The following is a 17,827-nucleotide window of genomic DNA, read 5'->3' on the forward strand; positions in this document are numbered from 1 at the left end:
TGCATAGTACTGCTAAATACATAGATGTTTGTTAATTGTATATTTACACAAACTACATATAGCAATTGTTCATATTTTCATATATAATAATAATTATGCAATTTTCGGGGCCTAATATACCTTTACAGAATCTTAAGTACAAATCATAGAATGTATTTACCTGGCAGGTCATTGGTTTGAAGTCATGTTTTTTCGTTGAGGTCTCTGTAACATCACTGAGCAATTGCTGTGCATGTGGACCAACAAGGTTAAGGCCAGAGTACATGGATGTGACATCTCGCACTTGGACAGACCCATCTTTTGGAAGATGTTTTTGAAGCCAGAACATGCATCGTGTTTGCTGAGAAGTTGGGGCAATCAGAAAAAAGCTGAAATTGGCAAAACAAAAAAAGTTTATTCCTGGTTTTAAATTCTATTACATGACACACTTATAAGCAGCATTATTTACAAACATGTAGCTAATTCGAAATTTAAGCACCAGAAACAATTACTGCTATGAGCATGTTAATGTTTACATTACCGAAGATCCATGCCACATTATAGAAACAAACTTTTCAATAATTTGTAGTTAAGCCCTGCATCCTTTTATTGTAGAAGTCAGGTCAATTTCCAGAATGGCATTTCTGACTAGGTCTATAGTTAAAAGCAAGACTAAGTTTGCTTAAAACAATATCAATATCCTCTATATATACATATACTGTGAAATCATTTAATTTCATGGACAAGAAATTTCATTACATTTTTCCCAAAATGCTATTTTGTGGGGACTTTAAATACATGAATTTCAACTTCGGAAAATAAAATGAATGGAAATTTTTTTATGCTGGGAGATAATTTTTGTGGATTTTTGAAGCCCCAAATTCCACGAAAATTTGTCGTCCACAAAATTCAATATTAATGATTTCACAGTAAAATGAAACAGGCATCATTACATCTTATGATCAGGTACACAATATCACTCTGGAGGCTGGACTTTTCGTATAACAAAGACTAAATCTATTGCTATGGAAACAGTCTTCTGCATCTTAATATTTACATGACAACAAATAAACAATCTATCAAAATCAACAACATTCACACTAATTAGGACTGACTAGCTAAACATATTTCATTCATTTTTTTTTTCAGTTATAAGTAAAAACTGGGATTGGATAATTTTCGCAAAGGCTTTATTTAGCTATTCACGGTTAGCAGCCACAATAGCGGTATTAAGACTTTGCGAAATCCCATACACATTTAACCCTTTGTCATGTATTTGCAGAATATATTTTAAATATTTGTTTTCTCAGAAACTATATTCCAAGTGATTGCAAAGTATTTGCATCAGACTTTCGCAAACAGTCTGCAAAAAGTATCACACTGAAGCAAAGGGTTTGCAAATAAACACTTAGATAAATTACAGACTGCAAAGGTTTTGCAAATAAATACTTTATTAAATTAGCAGACAGCAAAGCATCTGCAAACAAACACTTAGTTCATTTACTTAGCAAAGGTATTGCAAATAAACACTCTGTACAGAAATGAAAGTGCAAAGCATTTGCAAATAGTTAACATAGATAAATTTGCTTTCCTAGTAGACTCTAGGTACAGGAAGTAATTATAACCATTCTGTTTTCTGATTGGTCTATATTCAAATGGCAGGATTTTGGAAAATATTGTGAGGAAATGTTTACACATCAGTTAGTAGAAATATTTTGGTGATGCAAACTTGTGTTAAACAGATTATTTATATAATATTCTAATTATTTTTTCTGGATATAAACTTTGTTGAATAAGGATAATGCAATACTATGTTGTTAAGCAATAAGACTTCCAAGAACCAAAGAATATTGCAGCATGTAAAAAGGTAATGTTAATCAATGATAGTTATATAAAACACTTTTTACTCAAGCAATTGTTGAAACTTACATTATTACATGATTTTAGTTATTGTTACTGAATGATCACTGAAATAATTGACTTTTAATATTTATTTAAACTGCAAAATTTTAATGGTTTTGTGAATTTACATCTGTTTTTCAGATATTAAACAAAATCCTTTCCTTTGAACCTCAGAAATTCATTTTATGCTGTTTGTTACGTATTTGCGAATATTTTGCATATTATTTGCATGCAAGTTGCGAATACTTTGCTATCATTTTGCAATTACTTTGCTATCAGTTTGCGATTTATCTGCCGAAGATTCAGCTGCAAATTGTAAATTGTTTGCGAAGTATTTGCATTCTGTGTGCGTTGATGGAATATATTCAACAATCATGTGCTGCAACTGTTCTGCAAAGGTTATGGCAAATATTTGGCAAAGATAAAAAGTATATTCTGCAAAGGCCCTGTTTTTGCATGGGATGGCAGTGATTGTGTTTCAAGAGATGCAGATTAACCTTTAATCCGCTACATTTCTAAAATGGACCAGTCCTATCATTCAATATGGGCAGTACCATTATTATTCAAAGGGGTGTTCACTGAAAATTTACTGACTGAATGGACCATGCAGGCTCATCTTGGTCTGCACTGGTCCCAAAGGCAAAATCACTTGCAGCCAGCAGGCTAAAGGTTAATATTCATGAATATTTTTGATTTCTAAGAAGCATTATTTCCAAATACTAACAAAAATAAAACTTTTGCAATTATGAGCCAGTCTACAATTATAGTTAACATGTGAGTTACATTTTGGTTAAAAGAAAAATCTAACAAGTGGTGCAGGGTATATAGTTGTTAGTTAACTGCTATTTTCGCCAGGCATAAAATTTAAACCACTTTATTATAACGTTACTTTATATACTTTATTTGTAGAAGTTTGATAACTGATATTTATACAAATAACAAGCTTACCACTATTTCATTCAAAGTAACAAAAACAGAAAAACAAGAGGGCCATGATGGCCCTATATCGCTCACCTGTTATCATTGCACTTAAGGACAAGTCTTCAAGGTCAAAAGATCATAATAGAAATCAATCAAAAGAATTATGAGAAAATATAGTTGAAATTTTCTTTAAGTAACTTTAAAAACAAGATTTGAAAACTTTTTGTAGAGGTCCAATAGGCAATGCTACATGTCAAATATCTAAGCTCTTCTGGTTTATTTTTAGAAAATTTTGAAGATTTTTCTATGTACAATCAAGTAACCCCATGGGGCAGGGTCAATTTGACCCCAGGGGTCATGATTTGAATAAATTTTGTAAAAGTCTAACAGGCAATGCTACATGTCAAATATCTAAGATCTAGGCCTTCTGGTTTATTTTAAGAATTTTTTTTAAGATTTTCCTATGTAAAATCAAGTGACCCCTAGGGCGGAGTCAATTTTGACCCCGGGGGACAAGGTTTGAAAATTTTTTGTAGAGGTCCACTAGGCAATGCCACATGTCAAATATCTAGTCTCTAGGCCTTCTAGTTTATTTTTAGAAAATTTTTGAAGATTTTCCTATGTAAAATCAAGTGATCCCTGGGGCGGGGTCAATTTTGACCCAGGGGGTCATGATATGAACAAATTTTGTAGAGGTCCACTAGGTAATGCTACATGTGAAATATCTAAGCTCTAGGCCTTCTGGTTTATTTTTAGAAATTTTTTGAAGATTTTCCTACGTAAAATCAAGTGACCCCTGGGGCAGGGTCAATTTTGACCCCGGGGTCATGATTTGAACAATTTTAGTAGAGGTCCACTAGGCAATGCTACATGTCAAATATCTAAGCTCTAAGGCTTCTGGTTTTTGAGAAGAAGATTTTTTAAGATTTTCTTATGTAAAATCAAGTGACCCCTGGGGCGGGGTCAATTTTGACCCCGGGGTCATGATTTGAACAAACTTGGTAGAGGTCCACTAGGCAATGCTTCACACCAAATATCTAAGCTCTAGGGCTTCTGGTTTTTGAGAAGAAGATTTTTAAAGCTTTTCCTTTTGGTTGCCATGGCAACCAGTGTTCTGCATGGAATTCAATTCTTTGAACAATTTTGAAAGAGGGCCATCCAAGGAACATCCCTGTGAAGTTTCATCAAAATTGGCCTGTTGGTTTAGGAGGAGATGTTGTTTAAAGGAAAGTGTGGACGGACGTACAACGGACGGACGGACGCCGGATGGTGAGCGATCACAATACCTCACCCTGAGCACTTTGTGCTCAGGTGAGCTAAAAACATATTCCAAGTTCTTTTGCTCTGTTTGATTTTAACATTATTTCAGTTATATAATGATGATCAAACCAGTGTTCCGGGCTGTTCCAAAGTTAAATACCCGGCTGTACATACCCTATTCCAGAGTAATTGTGGAAAAATTGCGGACAAATGCAAAACTTCCATGGAAAGTAGGTACTTTCCATGGAATAGTCCGGAAAAGACACCTGTTATATAACATGTCCAGAGTGATTGCAAATGTTTTTCATGGACATCTCTGGAAATTACTCTGGACATCTGTCAAAATGTTCATGGAATATTCACAGACACTGCGGAAATGTAGCACTTTGAAAAACTTCTGGTCATTTAACTCTGGAAAATAACTCTGTCATTTTCTAAGGGATTTTAAACACATCAGAAAACAATTAGCATCAGACTGGGAATACCATGAGATCAAGCTAAGCCAATTAGATGAACTGATCTTACAAAGAATTTTCAAAATATGTAACTGGAAGTCTGATGTTAACAAGTTGTGTAAAAATTAGTGCAACTTTATTATGTGAGGTAATTCAGTTCAAAGTTAATATTGAGGATTCTGGAAATTGCTCAAGTAAGTTTGTTTACATAATTGACCAATGAAACAATACATACATTTGTAATTATGCTAATTAACACATGCATGTATATTTGTACATCAGTCATTATATAGCATAACACAATGAATGCTAAAGTATAACCAAAGGCTTTTTTTGTAAATAATATGCATATATGAAAACAGATATCTTTAGGTACTTTCTTTGAATGATTTCATCATTATTTAAGTGTAACTAATCTTTGTTCAAAACTATGTATATGCTTAAAAAATATTCTAATCAGTCACTTTAAACTGGCAAAGATTCATTTTCCTTGTTCATATGTATCATATAGTGTTTGAAACTGCAAAAGTGATCACATGCAATAAAATTATGTTGCTTGTACTGAAGTGTTACTGCTCACTATACATGTACTGCAAAAAAGTCTATAAATCACATTTATTGCTATTGAATAATACTGTCAGCAGAACTTCCTGGACGACTGTGGAATAACTCCAGAAAATTGTTCACGGACGTCTGTGGAATCACTCCGGAAAACTGTCCATGGAAAGTTCTCCGGAAATCCCTGGACATTTTTCCGCAGTATTCCATATCAAGCTCCGGAAAGTTTGTCTGATTACTCCGGAGTCCGGACTTCCATGGAAATTCAAAGACATTCCATGGAAACTTCTGGAATTTTGACAGCCGGGTACTTGTACATTACAGAAAAGAAAAAAACTGTAAAGTTAATGTCTTTATTAAGGTTGGGGCGCAGATCATTTACTGTACCTAATAATCAAACATTGTATCTACCAACCAGACTACCTGAAGTATTATTTTGTTATCTGAAAATTAACAATTCATACAACTACAGAGGTAAACACATGATTGTTCTAAATCAAGACATATTGTAAACTTGCAATAAAGTGTGGATCTTTATTACTTTACAACAGAAACTGTTACTAAACAATATAACATTTAAAAGAAACAAGAACTAGCAAAACGCTTAACATCATGCAAGCATTACCTGAACGTATGGGTTCTGCAATAAAGTCAAAACATTCTCAAATACAAGCACATTAATAAAAACTGATCCAGGGAGGACCCACTAGAAAACACACTGAACATTCAAAGAGACAATCATAGTGTAGCCACCTTACACATGACACATCTTTTCCTATGACATATTGTTAATTATGATACAATTCCACATCCTCTGACATTTTGGTATTAAAATTTCATATGAGAAATACATACTGGCCACCTATGACACATCATTACTTTGATATTGCTTATGCCTAAAGTATACTGAAGCAAATGACGTATACTTACTTACGATGTTACATATAACATACTCTGAACGCATACTGTCAGTCCCCTATAACACTATTCCTTTCATATCTATGATATGAGCCGTGCCATGGGAAAACCAACATAGTGGGTATGCGACCAGCATGGATCCAGACCAGCCTGCGCATCCGCGCAGCCTGGTCAGGATCCATGCTGTTTGCTAACAGTTTCTCTAATTCCAGTAGGCTCTGAAAGCGAACAGCATGGATCCTGACCAGACTGCGCGGATGCGCTGGCTGGTCTGGATCCTTGCTGGTCGCATACCCACTATGTTGGTTTTCTCATGGCACGGCTCATATTACCTATAACATTTTTATGATATATTATATTATCCTGGCAACATACAACACAATCACTTACGAAACTACCTAAACATACTTACTGCTACAAAATATTGTCACCCTATGACACACTATTACTTAATATGAACAAATATAAAACATGCTCATAATTACTGCATACTAGACATTCATTATGAAGCTACCTAAAAATACTTATAAATGCAACATGCTGGCAATCTTTGACAGTCCATTGCTTATGATGTTTCAAAACATAATAACAACTGCAAAAACCGGCAGTCTATAAACTAACAGACCCACCACACTGCCAACATATAACAGACTACATCATACTGCCAACATATAACAGACTACACCACACTGCCAACATATAAAAGACTACATCACACTGCCAACATATAACAGACTACACCACACTGCCAACATATAACAGACTACATCATACTGCCAACATATAACAGACTACACCACACTGCCAACATATAACAGACTACATCATACTGCCAACATATAACAGACTACACCACACTGCCAACATATAACAGACTACATCATACTGCCAACATATAACAGACTACACCACACTGCCAACATATAACAGACTACATCATACTGCCAACATATAACAGACTACACCACACTGCCAACATATAACAGACTACATCATACTGCAAACATATAACAGACTACATCACACTGCCAACATATAACAGACTACACCACACTGCCAACATATAACAGACCACATCATACTGCCAACACATAACAGACTACATCATACTGCCAACATATAACAGACTACATCATACTGCCAACATATAACAGACTACATCATACTGCCAACATAATTATAACAGACTACATCATACTGCCAACATATAACAGACTACATCACACTGTCAACATATAACAGACTACATCACACTGCCAACATATAACAGACTACATCATACTGCCAACATATAAAAGACAACATCACACTGCCAACATATAACAGACTACATCATACTGCCAACATATAACAGACTACATCACACTGCCAACATATAACAGACTACATCATACTGCCAACATATAACAGACTACACCGCACTGCCAACATATAACAGACTACATCATACTGCCAACATATAACAGACTACACCACACTGCCAACATATAACAGACTACACCACACTGCCAACATATAACAGACTACATCACACTGCCAACATATAACAGACTACATCACACTGCCAACATATAAAAGACTACATCACACTGCCAACATATAACAGACTACACCACACTGCCAACATATAACAGACTACATCACACTGCCAACATATAACAGACTACATCACACTGCCAACATATAACAGACTACATCATACTGCCAACATATAAAAGACTACATCATACTGCCAACATATAACTGACTACATCATACTGCCAACATATAACAGACTACATCACACTGCCAACATATAACAGACTACATCACACTGCCAACATGTAACAGACTACATCACACTGCCAACATATAACAGACTACATCACACTGCCAACATATAAAAGACTACATCATACTGCCAAGATGAACTTCTTATGAGGAAGCCATTACTTCAACATATGATAGACAATCACTAATGATATAACCATAATATATTTAAGAAATAATATATCTTGTCCAGTGATTTGTTGTTGAATAAATCATTGTTTGGAGTTCAGATGTGAAGGAATTATATCACGAGGGCGCAGCCCGAGTCATAATAATACGCATCTGAACGACAAACAATGATTTATTCAAGAGCAAATCAGTAAATGAGATATATTATTTCGATTCTAACACATTACCAAGGATTTTTAAGTACATCCTTGACGACATTCATTAAATATTTGACCGTTTTCAATTGGTTTCTTTTACAGCGCGTCGCTATGCCGTTTGAGGCTATGACGTAATAATTGTGACGTCAGAACAGTGATTTGTTGTATAATAATTCACTGTTTTCAGCCTACTTTATTTAATAAGAAAATGAATTGGATCGTGTTAGAATATATCATACTGCCGACATATGACAGACAGCAACTTATGGTGTTACCATGACATCAACATATAACAGACAATTACTTATGATGAAACCACAACTACATCATAATTATTTATGGTCTAACTATAACTACATTACACTGGCAACATATGACAGTCATTTATGATGTTACCATAACTACATCACACTGCCATCATATGACAGTCATTTATGATGTTACCATAACTACATCACACTGCCATCATATGACAGTCATTTATGATGTTACCATAACTACATCACACTGCCAACATATGACACACCGTTGTTTATGATGTAAGCATAGCTACATCATAATACCAACAAATGACAGACAATTATTAATCATAACAGCATAATACTGCCAACGTATGATAAATATTTTTTTATCATGGAACCATAAGTACATCATACTGCCAACATGTGACAGACATTTGCTAATGATGTAGACATAACTACACTACATCACACTGCCAACATAACGACACTCCATTGCTCATGATGTAATCATAACTACATCACACTGCCAACATAACGACACTCCACTGCTCATGATGTAATCATAACTACATCACACTGCCAACATAACGACACTCCACTGCTCATGATGTAATCATAACTACATCACACTGCCAACATAACGACACTCCACTGCTCATGATGAAACAATAACTACATCACACTGCCAACATAACGACACTCCACTGCTCATGATGTAACCATAACTACATCACACTGCCAACATAACGACACTCCACTGCTCATGATGTAACCATAACTACATCACACTGCCAACATAACGACACTCCACTGCTCATGATGTAACCATAACTACATCACACTGCCAACATAACGACACTCCACTGCTCATGATGTAACCATAACTACATCACACTGCCAACATAACGACACTCCACTGCTCATGATGTAACCATAACTACATCACACTGCCAACATAACGACACTCCACTGCTCATGATGTAACCATAACTACATCACACTGCCAACATAACGACATCCATTGCCATTGCTCATGATTTAACCATAACTACAACATATCATCAACATATGGTTCAACTTTGCTTATGAAGTTACCATAGCTACATCATACTTCCAACATATGACAAACATTTTTTTGTGTGATACAACCGTAATTGCAACATACTGCCAACATCTGAAACACCATTGCTTATGATGTTGCCAAAATAAGCAGTTACAACTACAGCAGGTCATACACCTATGACATATTAATCTTATGGTGACCATCAAGCACCATACATCAAACTTGCACATGTCTTTCTTCCAGTACTTATCTTCAGTTTATATATTAACTTAGTATAACATTACTGATATCTGTATTTTTAGTAGGCAGTCTGTTATCACATGTTAGTATTATACAGTTCTCCAAATATTCACAAGATAATCCATAATGTTTGCTTTACTTTCAGAAATACATCAACTATATTTATTACAATTTAGATATATTTTTTTTCTCTAAAAACATGCTGAATTACTGCTGTAACAATTGTTTGTAAAACACATATGCTCCCCCACACAAGTCTGTACTGAGGTAAATGAGTTTGTAATTTAATGTTTTGAGTATAGTGTGACCATGACCTATAACTTGCTGACCCCAAAGTTACTGACCTTTTACCTATGGACCCCTAAAACAAAAGGGGTTGTCTAAATACTTCACTTAGTCATCAGTCTTAGGCTTAAGTGTTCTGCAGTAACTGTCTGGAAAAAACATTGTCAAACTTCAGGTCACTTTAACCTTCACCTTTTATATACTGACTCCCAATAATACAGGAGTCATCTTCTTAATATTCTCCGACAATCATCGTATGAAGTCTGATAGCCCTATGCTCAATGATTACCTCATTATTGGCTGTAAACCAAATGGCAAAGACAAACAGACCAGCCAACAATAGCAAAACAATATACCCCATCTCATCTTCAAACAGAGGAATACATTTCACATTTAAAAAAGTAAAACTGCTTTACATGTCCAACTATTGTAAAAGTTCAGCTTGTCTCCCAATCTGCCAATACTCAATGGCCTCCCTTTATTATAAAATTCAATGTCTACTGTAAGATCAATTTTCACGTAGGATTCAATTTTGTAAATCTATTGTTTTTACCAATCCATATAATAATGAAAAATTTATTCCCATTTCCAATTTACTCTATCTAAAAATCTGAAATCCATGGATTTATATTCCCACAAAATAGTTGTTTTTGGCCAAAACCATGAAATCTAATGCCCTTAAAATTAAATGATTTCACAGTAAATTGATTTATAAAACTCAAAATCAGTTTAAAGCTACCAAGTTTATCTAGCACATGAAATTCAAGAGGAGAAAACATGCAGAACTGAATTTGAGACAGCTTCATCTTCAATATCAGAAATATTAGTGCAATAATAACGACAAGAGGACCATGATGGCCTTAGATCGCTCACCTGAGTTACATCGCTTGCTTGAACAGTTCTGGTAGATGGTTATGCAAGGAAAATGTCTGTGAAATTATTTTGAAGTAGTGGCAGTGTTTTCAGATAAGAATATTTTAAAATTGATGGGGTAAGAGGCTGATGGAATGATGACGTAGGATACTAGGATGCTAAAAGGCAATATCAAAAAAGAAGACTTTTATCACGGTGTACAATCACGTGGTCTTTGACGTCACGCCGTAGGTATTGCGCCAAGCAGTTTTTGTCAACAAAGCGTCAATTCAAGTAGAAAATTAGTATTTTGTTACAATTTTTTGTAATAAGTCTTTTGTATGTTGCAAGTCCTTATATCAATGTGTACCTCTGATCACACAGCATCTGCCCGTGTCTGCTTTAGTTTGGCTGGAAAACGGGACAACTGACCAAAATCAACGTGTAAAATAATCAATCAGCGGCTGTTTTGAGACAAAAAGTACCAAACCAAAATGGCCATCTGAAGACTTCAGCAAGAGAAAGCAGGTTTTTATGCAGTTCTGGAATCAGCTTGGAGCAATGGCAAGAGCGATTTTGAGATTTTGGTCAGTTTGTCCCATAGTTACATACATACAGGGAAATATGACCACAACCCCTGGCCGCCATGTTTTATGAAGAAACAGCATAATTTCTATACAATTTTTGTAAAGGGTTACCCAAGAAACATTTGTATATAATTATTTTAAAATCAGGTCAGCAGTTTCTGACAAGGCAATTTTGAAAATTTCCTCTACTGAGCCTGCTGTTTTTGGCAAGGAGACTTAAAGTTTCCACTATATGCATATAAGAAACAGTGACCATGCCCTCTGGTGGCCATATTTTTTTTATGAATCAGAATAATCATAAAAAAATCTTGGTAGATGGTGACATAAGGACCATTTGTGTGAAATTGTTTCGAAGTCGGACTACTGATTTAGGAGGAGATGGCGTTTGAGGATTTTTCATTTTTAACTTTGGCAGCCCCTATGTGCAACCAAGCCGAACCGTTTCAAAGACTATGGAAAAAAACCATGGCCAAATTTCATCAACTTCTACCACACCGTTTCAGAGGAGATGTCGTTTGAAGAAAAGTGATGACAGACAGTGAGTGATCACAATAGTTCACCCTGAGCAGTTTGTGCTCATGTGAACTGAAACTTTACAGCACAAAAACAAAATGAATTGTTACCATAAATTAGTTGCAAATCATGTTTTAAATAGCTTCAAATTTACCTATACTGGTGATTTTATTTACCGTGTCATTTTTCTGCAAATTCCAATTAGTTAATATATAACATCAGTATGAAGTAACTTAAGCGACAGCATACTTAATTTCTGATAATTAAAAATGAAACTTAGCAAACTACACCAGTGGGAAAAAGTATGAAAGTTCAGCATATCTACATATCCCAAATTTTTACCAGGTTAAGTATTTTAAAATGTCAATGTTATCTCCCATATTACTGTTAAGTCATGAAGACAAAGTGTTAATTGCAATTAAAACTTAGTTCTCCAGGCCATCAATCAAATTGTCACACTTCAAAAAAACTTCATAATGTGAAATCATAATTATTCGTGGGAGACTTATTTTCAGAGATTTCGTGTTTGTGTCATTCCACGAAGTTAAATCCCAATGCACAAGTGAAACTACTATTTGTTTTTTTTTTTTTGTTCAAAAATTTAAATCCGTGAATTATAATACCTATGAACTTGCCATTCTGGCCAAAAACAAGAAATTTCATGCCCACGAAATTAAAGATTTCACAGTATGTCAAAATTTTGTAATTTAAGTATTTACAGTAAGTTACAGCAAGTTACAGTGAGTGAAATGTAACATACGTGTTATCTCGAAGTGGGACGATACTACAGTCATTTTCGTAGCCTCCTTGCTTGTTGAGCATTCCGGTATGTATAACAGTGCCGATGTCCTGCCCTATATCGTTACTGCACATGTACTGTAGAAACTCCAGTGCCTCTGTTCCCTTAGACTGAAAAAGTATAAGACATGTATTACATTCAAAACACACCAAGAATACTTTTCAGTTGTTGTTTTTTTAAATAAATATATTTTTATATTCTGTAGATAAGGAAATATTTGCAGATGGTTTTATTCCCTCTAATATTTGGGAATAATGCTACTCGGAAATTTTGAAATATTCATGAATGTTAATCTGCTTCAAACCAAAGTTCATCTAATTTCTTTGTTATACAATTTATATGGTTCGGGCTAAAACGTCTATTAAGTATTTCATGGAAACCTGATTACATGGATTACAAATTGTAAAGATAACATGAACGAGATTTCTACTTTTTTCATTTAATTTTTTGGACTGAGGTGACAACAAAGCCATTAGACCCTAAAAAATACTAAATACACCAAGAAGAAATGCAATAAAAACATTCCTTTGTTCTCTCAAAAATGAAACAATTACCAGCAAAGACTAAGTGATTGAGTGTGCGTGTGTGTTCAGGTTTAGTACCTTTTTCAACAATTTTTCAGTCATATAAACAACATTGTCTACTTGTAGCAGTGAGGGAATTGCACAACTTAACAATGCTACATCTGAGGAATATCAAACCACAGAAATGTGACATGATACCCCACCCAGTAACATTATACTGACACCAGGCTGACTGGTCCTAGTACAATCCTCTAAATACTGAGCACCAAGCAAGGAAGTTACTAGTACCATTTTCCATATCTCTGGTATGCCACAGCCAGGGAGCAACCACAACCTCCCACACCAGACTCTCTATAACTAGGCTACAGGTGCTTAGCAAAGACTGATGTTTGATGCTTAATCATTAAACTAACAGAATATGGTTAGAATAAATACCTTTATTTCTATCTTGGTGAAAGACGACATATCGACTAGACATACACGTTCCTTACATGCCTGGTATTCTAGCTTTACAGCATTGAACCAACCAGGTTTCCCAAATGTTCCTTTAGCCATTTCACTTGCTTCAATATACTCGTCAACATCTGAAATGAGGGAAGAAAATCCATTTTAAAAAACAACTGGCAGGTGTGGTTTTGTCTGTTTTTTCTTGGGTTTAGTGCTGTTTTTCAACAATATTTCGGTTATGTAGTTATGGGCAGTTAACCTAACCAGTGTTCCTCGATTATGTACTAGCACTATCCTGTTCTCCGCTAGTAACTGCCATCTTTTTCCACATGAATCATGGTAGATGAAAAAATGACATCTGACACAATGCCTTTTCACCAAATAGTCATCAAGAACATACGCTTGCCTGGGGATCAAACTCATGACCCCCACAATCTGTAAATCTGTGCTCTACATGCAGAGCTAAGTGGACTTGCTAGAAATAGTACATGTATTGAGAAACATAACAAGGACATTAGTGCTAAACAGTTGTATTTCCTTTATGTCAAATATGTTTGTTCACCTGAACTGCTCTTAAACCATTTATTATTAATATTTCTGTCATGTGAAAACAATCGGTTACAAAACAATTCAGTTAAAATACTGACTAGTTCCTCTTAGGCAACTTACAATCTTCTTCACATGGTTCAGCAGTGGAGGACGAAATAACTTAACACAAACAGTCTTCTAACATTCTGTCTATTTGGATTACACTTGCAAACTCAAGGTTCCTAGTTTTGCTCTCTTTCTAAATCAGCTGACTGGGTGGACTTATATTTCATATAAGTTACAACCATTTAGCACTCAGTTGTAAATCAAGAGTGCAAAAACATGCTATTCACAAGTTTCAAGCTTAAATCAAGCCATTTAGAAACACTGACCAATGCCGATATTGGTAAAATTTTTAATTCTAAGTATGCAATAAAAAATAAAAATGTCCATTTAGGGAATAAAAATGCATAAAATAAAGGCAATGTTTTAAATTTTTCTGATTATATAATCTTTTTTTTTTTTCATTTAACATCACACCAGCACAGTTATAGGTCATATGGCGACTTTCCAGCTTTGATGGTAGAGGAAGACCCCAGGTGCCAGTCCATGCATTATTTCATCATGAGGGGGCACCTGGGTAGAACCACCGGCCTTCCGCAAGCCAGCTGGATGGTTTCCTCATATTAAGAATTCAACGCCCCAAGCGAGGCTCGAACCCACATCAGAGACTGGTCTGCAAACAACATTTTTTCCCAGGTATTGAACTAGGTATTTAAAACAGTTTTACCTTCATCACTATCTGGCATAAACCACATTGCCCTCTCATAGGCATTAGTTTCTCCAAACTTTGCTCCATAAACTTTTAGCTGTGTATGTATGGGTGATGTACGCAGGTTTCTTCCACTCGAAAACTGATTGTAGGAATACTTTAGGTGATATAATGCTGCAAAAAAAAAACATGAACAAGATTTAATGATTTCAAATCTTGGAGATGTAAAATTAATACTTGGATTCAAAAATCTGATGTCAAACAGATGAGAACTGCATTCAAGTTAAAGAACTTTATTCACCTTAAACATTTATATAGAAAAGAACACTGGCGTGAAATCTCAAAGTCTTTAAATTTCCAATAAAATATTCAAAACATGCAGGTCAATATATCTATTTTCTTTTCACTGTTGCTTTGCTGATACTAGTACCAAGCACCGTAAAGGACAGAACAGTCATCTTGTTTGTTGCTTTGTGGGGTTTAGTCACACCAAAACAAGTTAAGTTATATAGCCACATTTCAAGCTTTTGATGGTGGAGAACAACCCAAAGTTCCCCTATAATCATAATCAGGACTCCGGAAATTTGCCGGTTTGTCAGTTTTGGACAGATTTTTGACTTTTCAGACCGATTCGTGAAGTGAAAAAATGAAAAAAATCGGTCCCGTTAAAATGGAGAAAAGTATAAATTTCGGTCTAAAATCTCAATACACGACCACCTGCCAAGCAGGAAATTGTTGGTAGCACCCTCAGATAATCAATAAATGTGTCAAACGGTCTGATTTCACCTTGATAATTGGTCCGTAATTAGCACGTGACGCAATCAGTGCTCGCGCAGCACATCCTTTAATGTTTGCAGACAGATGACTGCAATGTATTAAGGATTTTTTGACTGGTTTCCAAATGTTTCTGACTGGATCCAAATGCTTTCGACGGGGATCCACTTCTTTTATTTAGAATCCGACGGATGGTTTATTTCAAAAGGCTATGATTAAATCACGTGTGAAAAAAAAAAAAAAAATGGTCACTGCATTTAATGAGACATCACACGGGAAACCGATATAAATAGATTTTATAATTACTTGATTTGAAAAAATTACATGATTCATTTGTTGGGCCTCCTTTTGAAATAAGTATAGAAATTTGCAACGGCCACTTTGCAACCTGATCGACTGTACAAAAAAAAAAGAAGAAGAAAAAATGGACTGGTCAACACGAATGATAAAGAAAACCGGAATGGCAAATCAGTCTTTTTTAACATTTCAAAATGAAATTTTGTTTACATCAGAAGTGAACATATAACTTTATAAAAGTACAACGCCAGTGAAATGAAATATCCGTGACCAACCCCTGTGACCTTTTGGTACTACACATGCAGGAAATTCGATCTCAGCGTTCACATAACGTACACATTCGGTCCACGACAGAGTATTCTTAGACAGAGTATTCTTAAAAAACTGAGGATGTTTGGCAGAGAATATGTCACTTTGACGCATTGTATTTTATAAAATTCCGTCAAAGAATGAGGAAACATCACAAAGTATCTGCCGTGAATACGGTACCGGTCACGTGCGTTGGCTTTTAGACTAGTTAGGTGTCAATACCTCGGCTCCCTGCAAATATTTTCTCAGAAAAACATCGAAATTTAAACAAAGTAACTATCACATAAAAATTATAACACTGAATAACTGTCTTCATTGTATGGTAACTCGCGGTGACCGGTAAATCATTCTTAATGCATGACATGCTTATTTCTTTACTCTATCACGTTTTGCAAATATGGTATATTGGTAATGCGGTGGGTGGGGTCATGATTTTCGTTTCGGACCGATTGAGTTCTCAAAATTTCCGGAGCCCTGATCATAATAATTATCTTAGGCATGGGTATGCATCTATAGGCAGAACCAACAACCTTCCATATGGCAGCTGGATGGCTTCCTGACAAAGAAGACTAAAGAATCTTACAGGTTTAAAACCAAAAGTACTGAAGTGCAAGTGATGTGAAGTCAGTGACCCAGACCATTCAGCCACGGAAGCCTTCAGTTGTCTTGGAAGTACTGACCGCAGTCAATACAAGTGCAAATTAGGTTCACTTTTAAACTAAGACAGTAAGTTTTACTAAAGAAACTGACAACTTTTCAACACAGTTGTGTTGACGGTGGCAATTACACCAAGCTGCACTGCTTGCATTTGACAAATATATTTATGAAAGGGGGACTTTCTTCCATACCAATTGTTTCTTTGACTCTGTCTCTAAGGAACTTTTTGTTGCTATGATGTGGTACAAATCTCTGTATATCACATGGCCACAAGTTGGCGAGACTTCCATAACCATCAATAATCAGTTCAGACAGGTATTTTCCAACTCCACCAGCACCTTGAATACCTCTAGAATGCATCCCAGCAGCTACGTAGTAATTATATACCTTTAAAATGAGAAGTTCAAATTAATTAACATTGTACAATACATCATTACAGCTTTATCAGAACATTATTTTCTCTCTATATATGCTTCATATGTTTAAAGACAAATCAAGTATTTGAGAGGAGTGCAAACTTCAATCATGTAACATATTGCAAACTTTCAATAGATTTTTCCACACTGCTCAAGTATTAATGGGACTTCATCTCTCTTTGGCCTGACAGCAAAATCGGAAAACAATTTTAAAGTTCATAGGTATTTCAAAAAGCATACATTGTGTAATAGTGTTGAAAATATAAACAAAATTATAGGAAATTTACATCAAATTTTCCACTTACATAATTCTGTTCTAAAAATTATTAATTATCACTTTAAAAGCAAAATATTTAACTCTTACAGGTTACAAGCAAACAAAAACAGGTAAATT

The 17,827-nt window shown here is 35.1% G+C and overlaps 1 protein-coding gene across 4 annotated transcripts in view; it reads right to left on the reverse strand.

Annotated features, from left to right (window-relative positions):
• The window catches only part of LOC123548943 (pyruvate dehydrogenase phosphatase regulatory subunit, mitochondrial-like), a 58,156-nt gene that overhangs the window by 17,203 nt on the left and 23,126 nt on the right, over positions 1 to 17,827 (reverse strand). For all 4 annotated transcript variants that reach the window (XM_045336606.2, XM_045336604.2, XM_053545867.1 and 1 more), the window contains exons 12-16: positions 17,209 to 17,404; positions 14,999 to 15,154; positions 13,669 to 13,817; positions 12,671 to 12,819; positions 161 to 368 (exon numbers count right to left, since the gene is read on the reverse strand). In XM_045336606.2, the coding sequence (XP_045192541.1) occupies positions 161 to 368; positions 12,671 to 12,819; positions 13,669 to 13,817; positions 14,999 to 15,154; positions 17,209 to 17,404 (858 nt within the window). The remainder of the gene's footprint in view (positions 1 to 160; positions 369 to 12,670; positions 12,820 to 13,668; positions 13,818 to 14,998; positions 15,155 to 17,208; positions 17,405 to 17,827) is intronic.

This window comes from Mercenaria mercenaria, chromosome 6 (genome assembly GCF_021730395.1).
Source record: "Mercenaria mercenaria strain notata chromosome 6, MADL_Memer_1, whole genome shotgun sequence".
Lineage (NCBI taxonomy): Eukaryota > Metazoa > Mollusca > Bivalvia > Venerida > Veneridae > Mercenaria > Mercenaria mercenaria.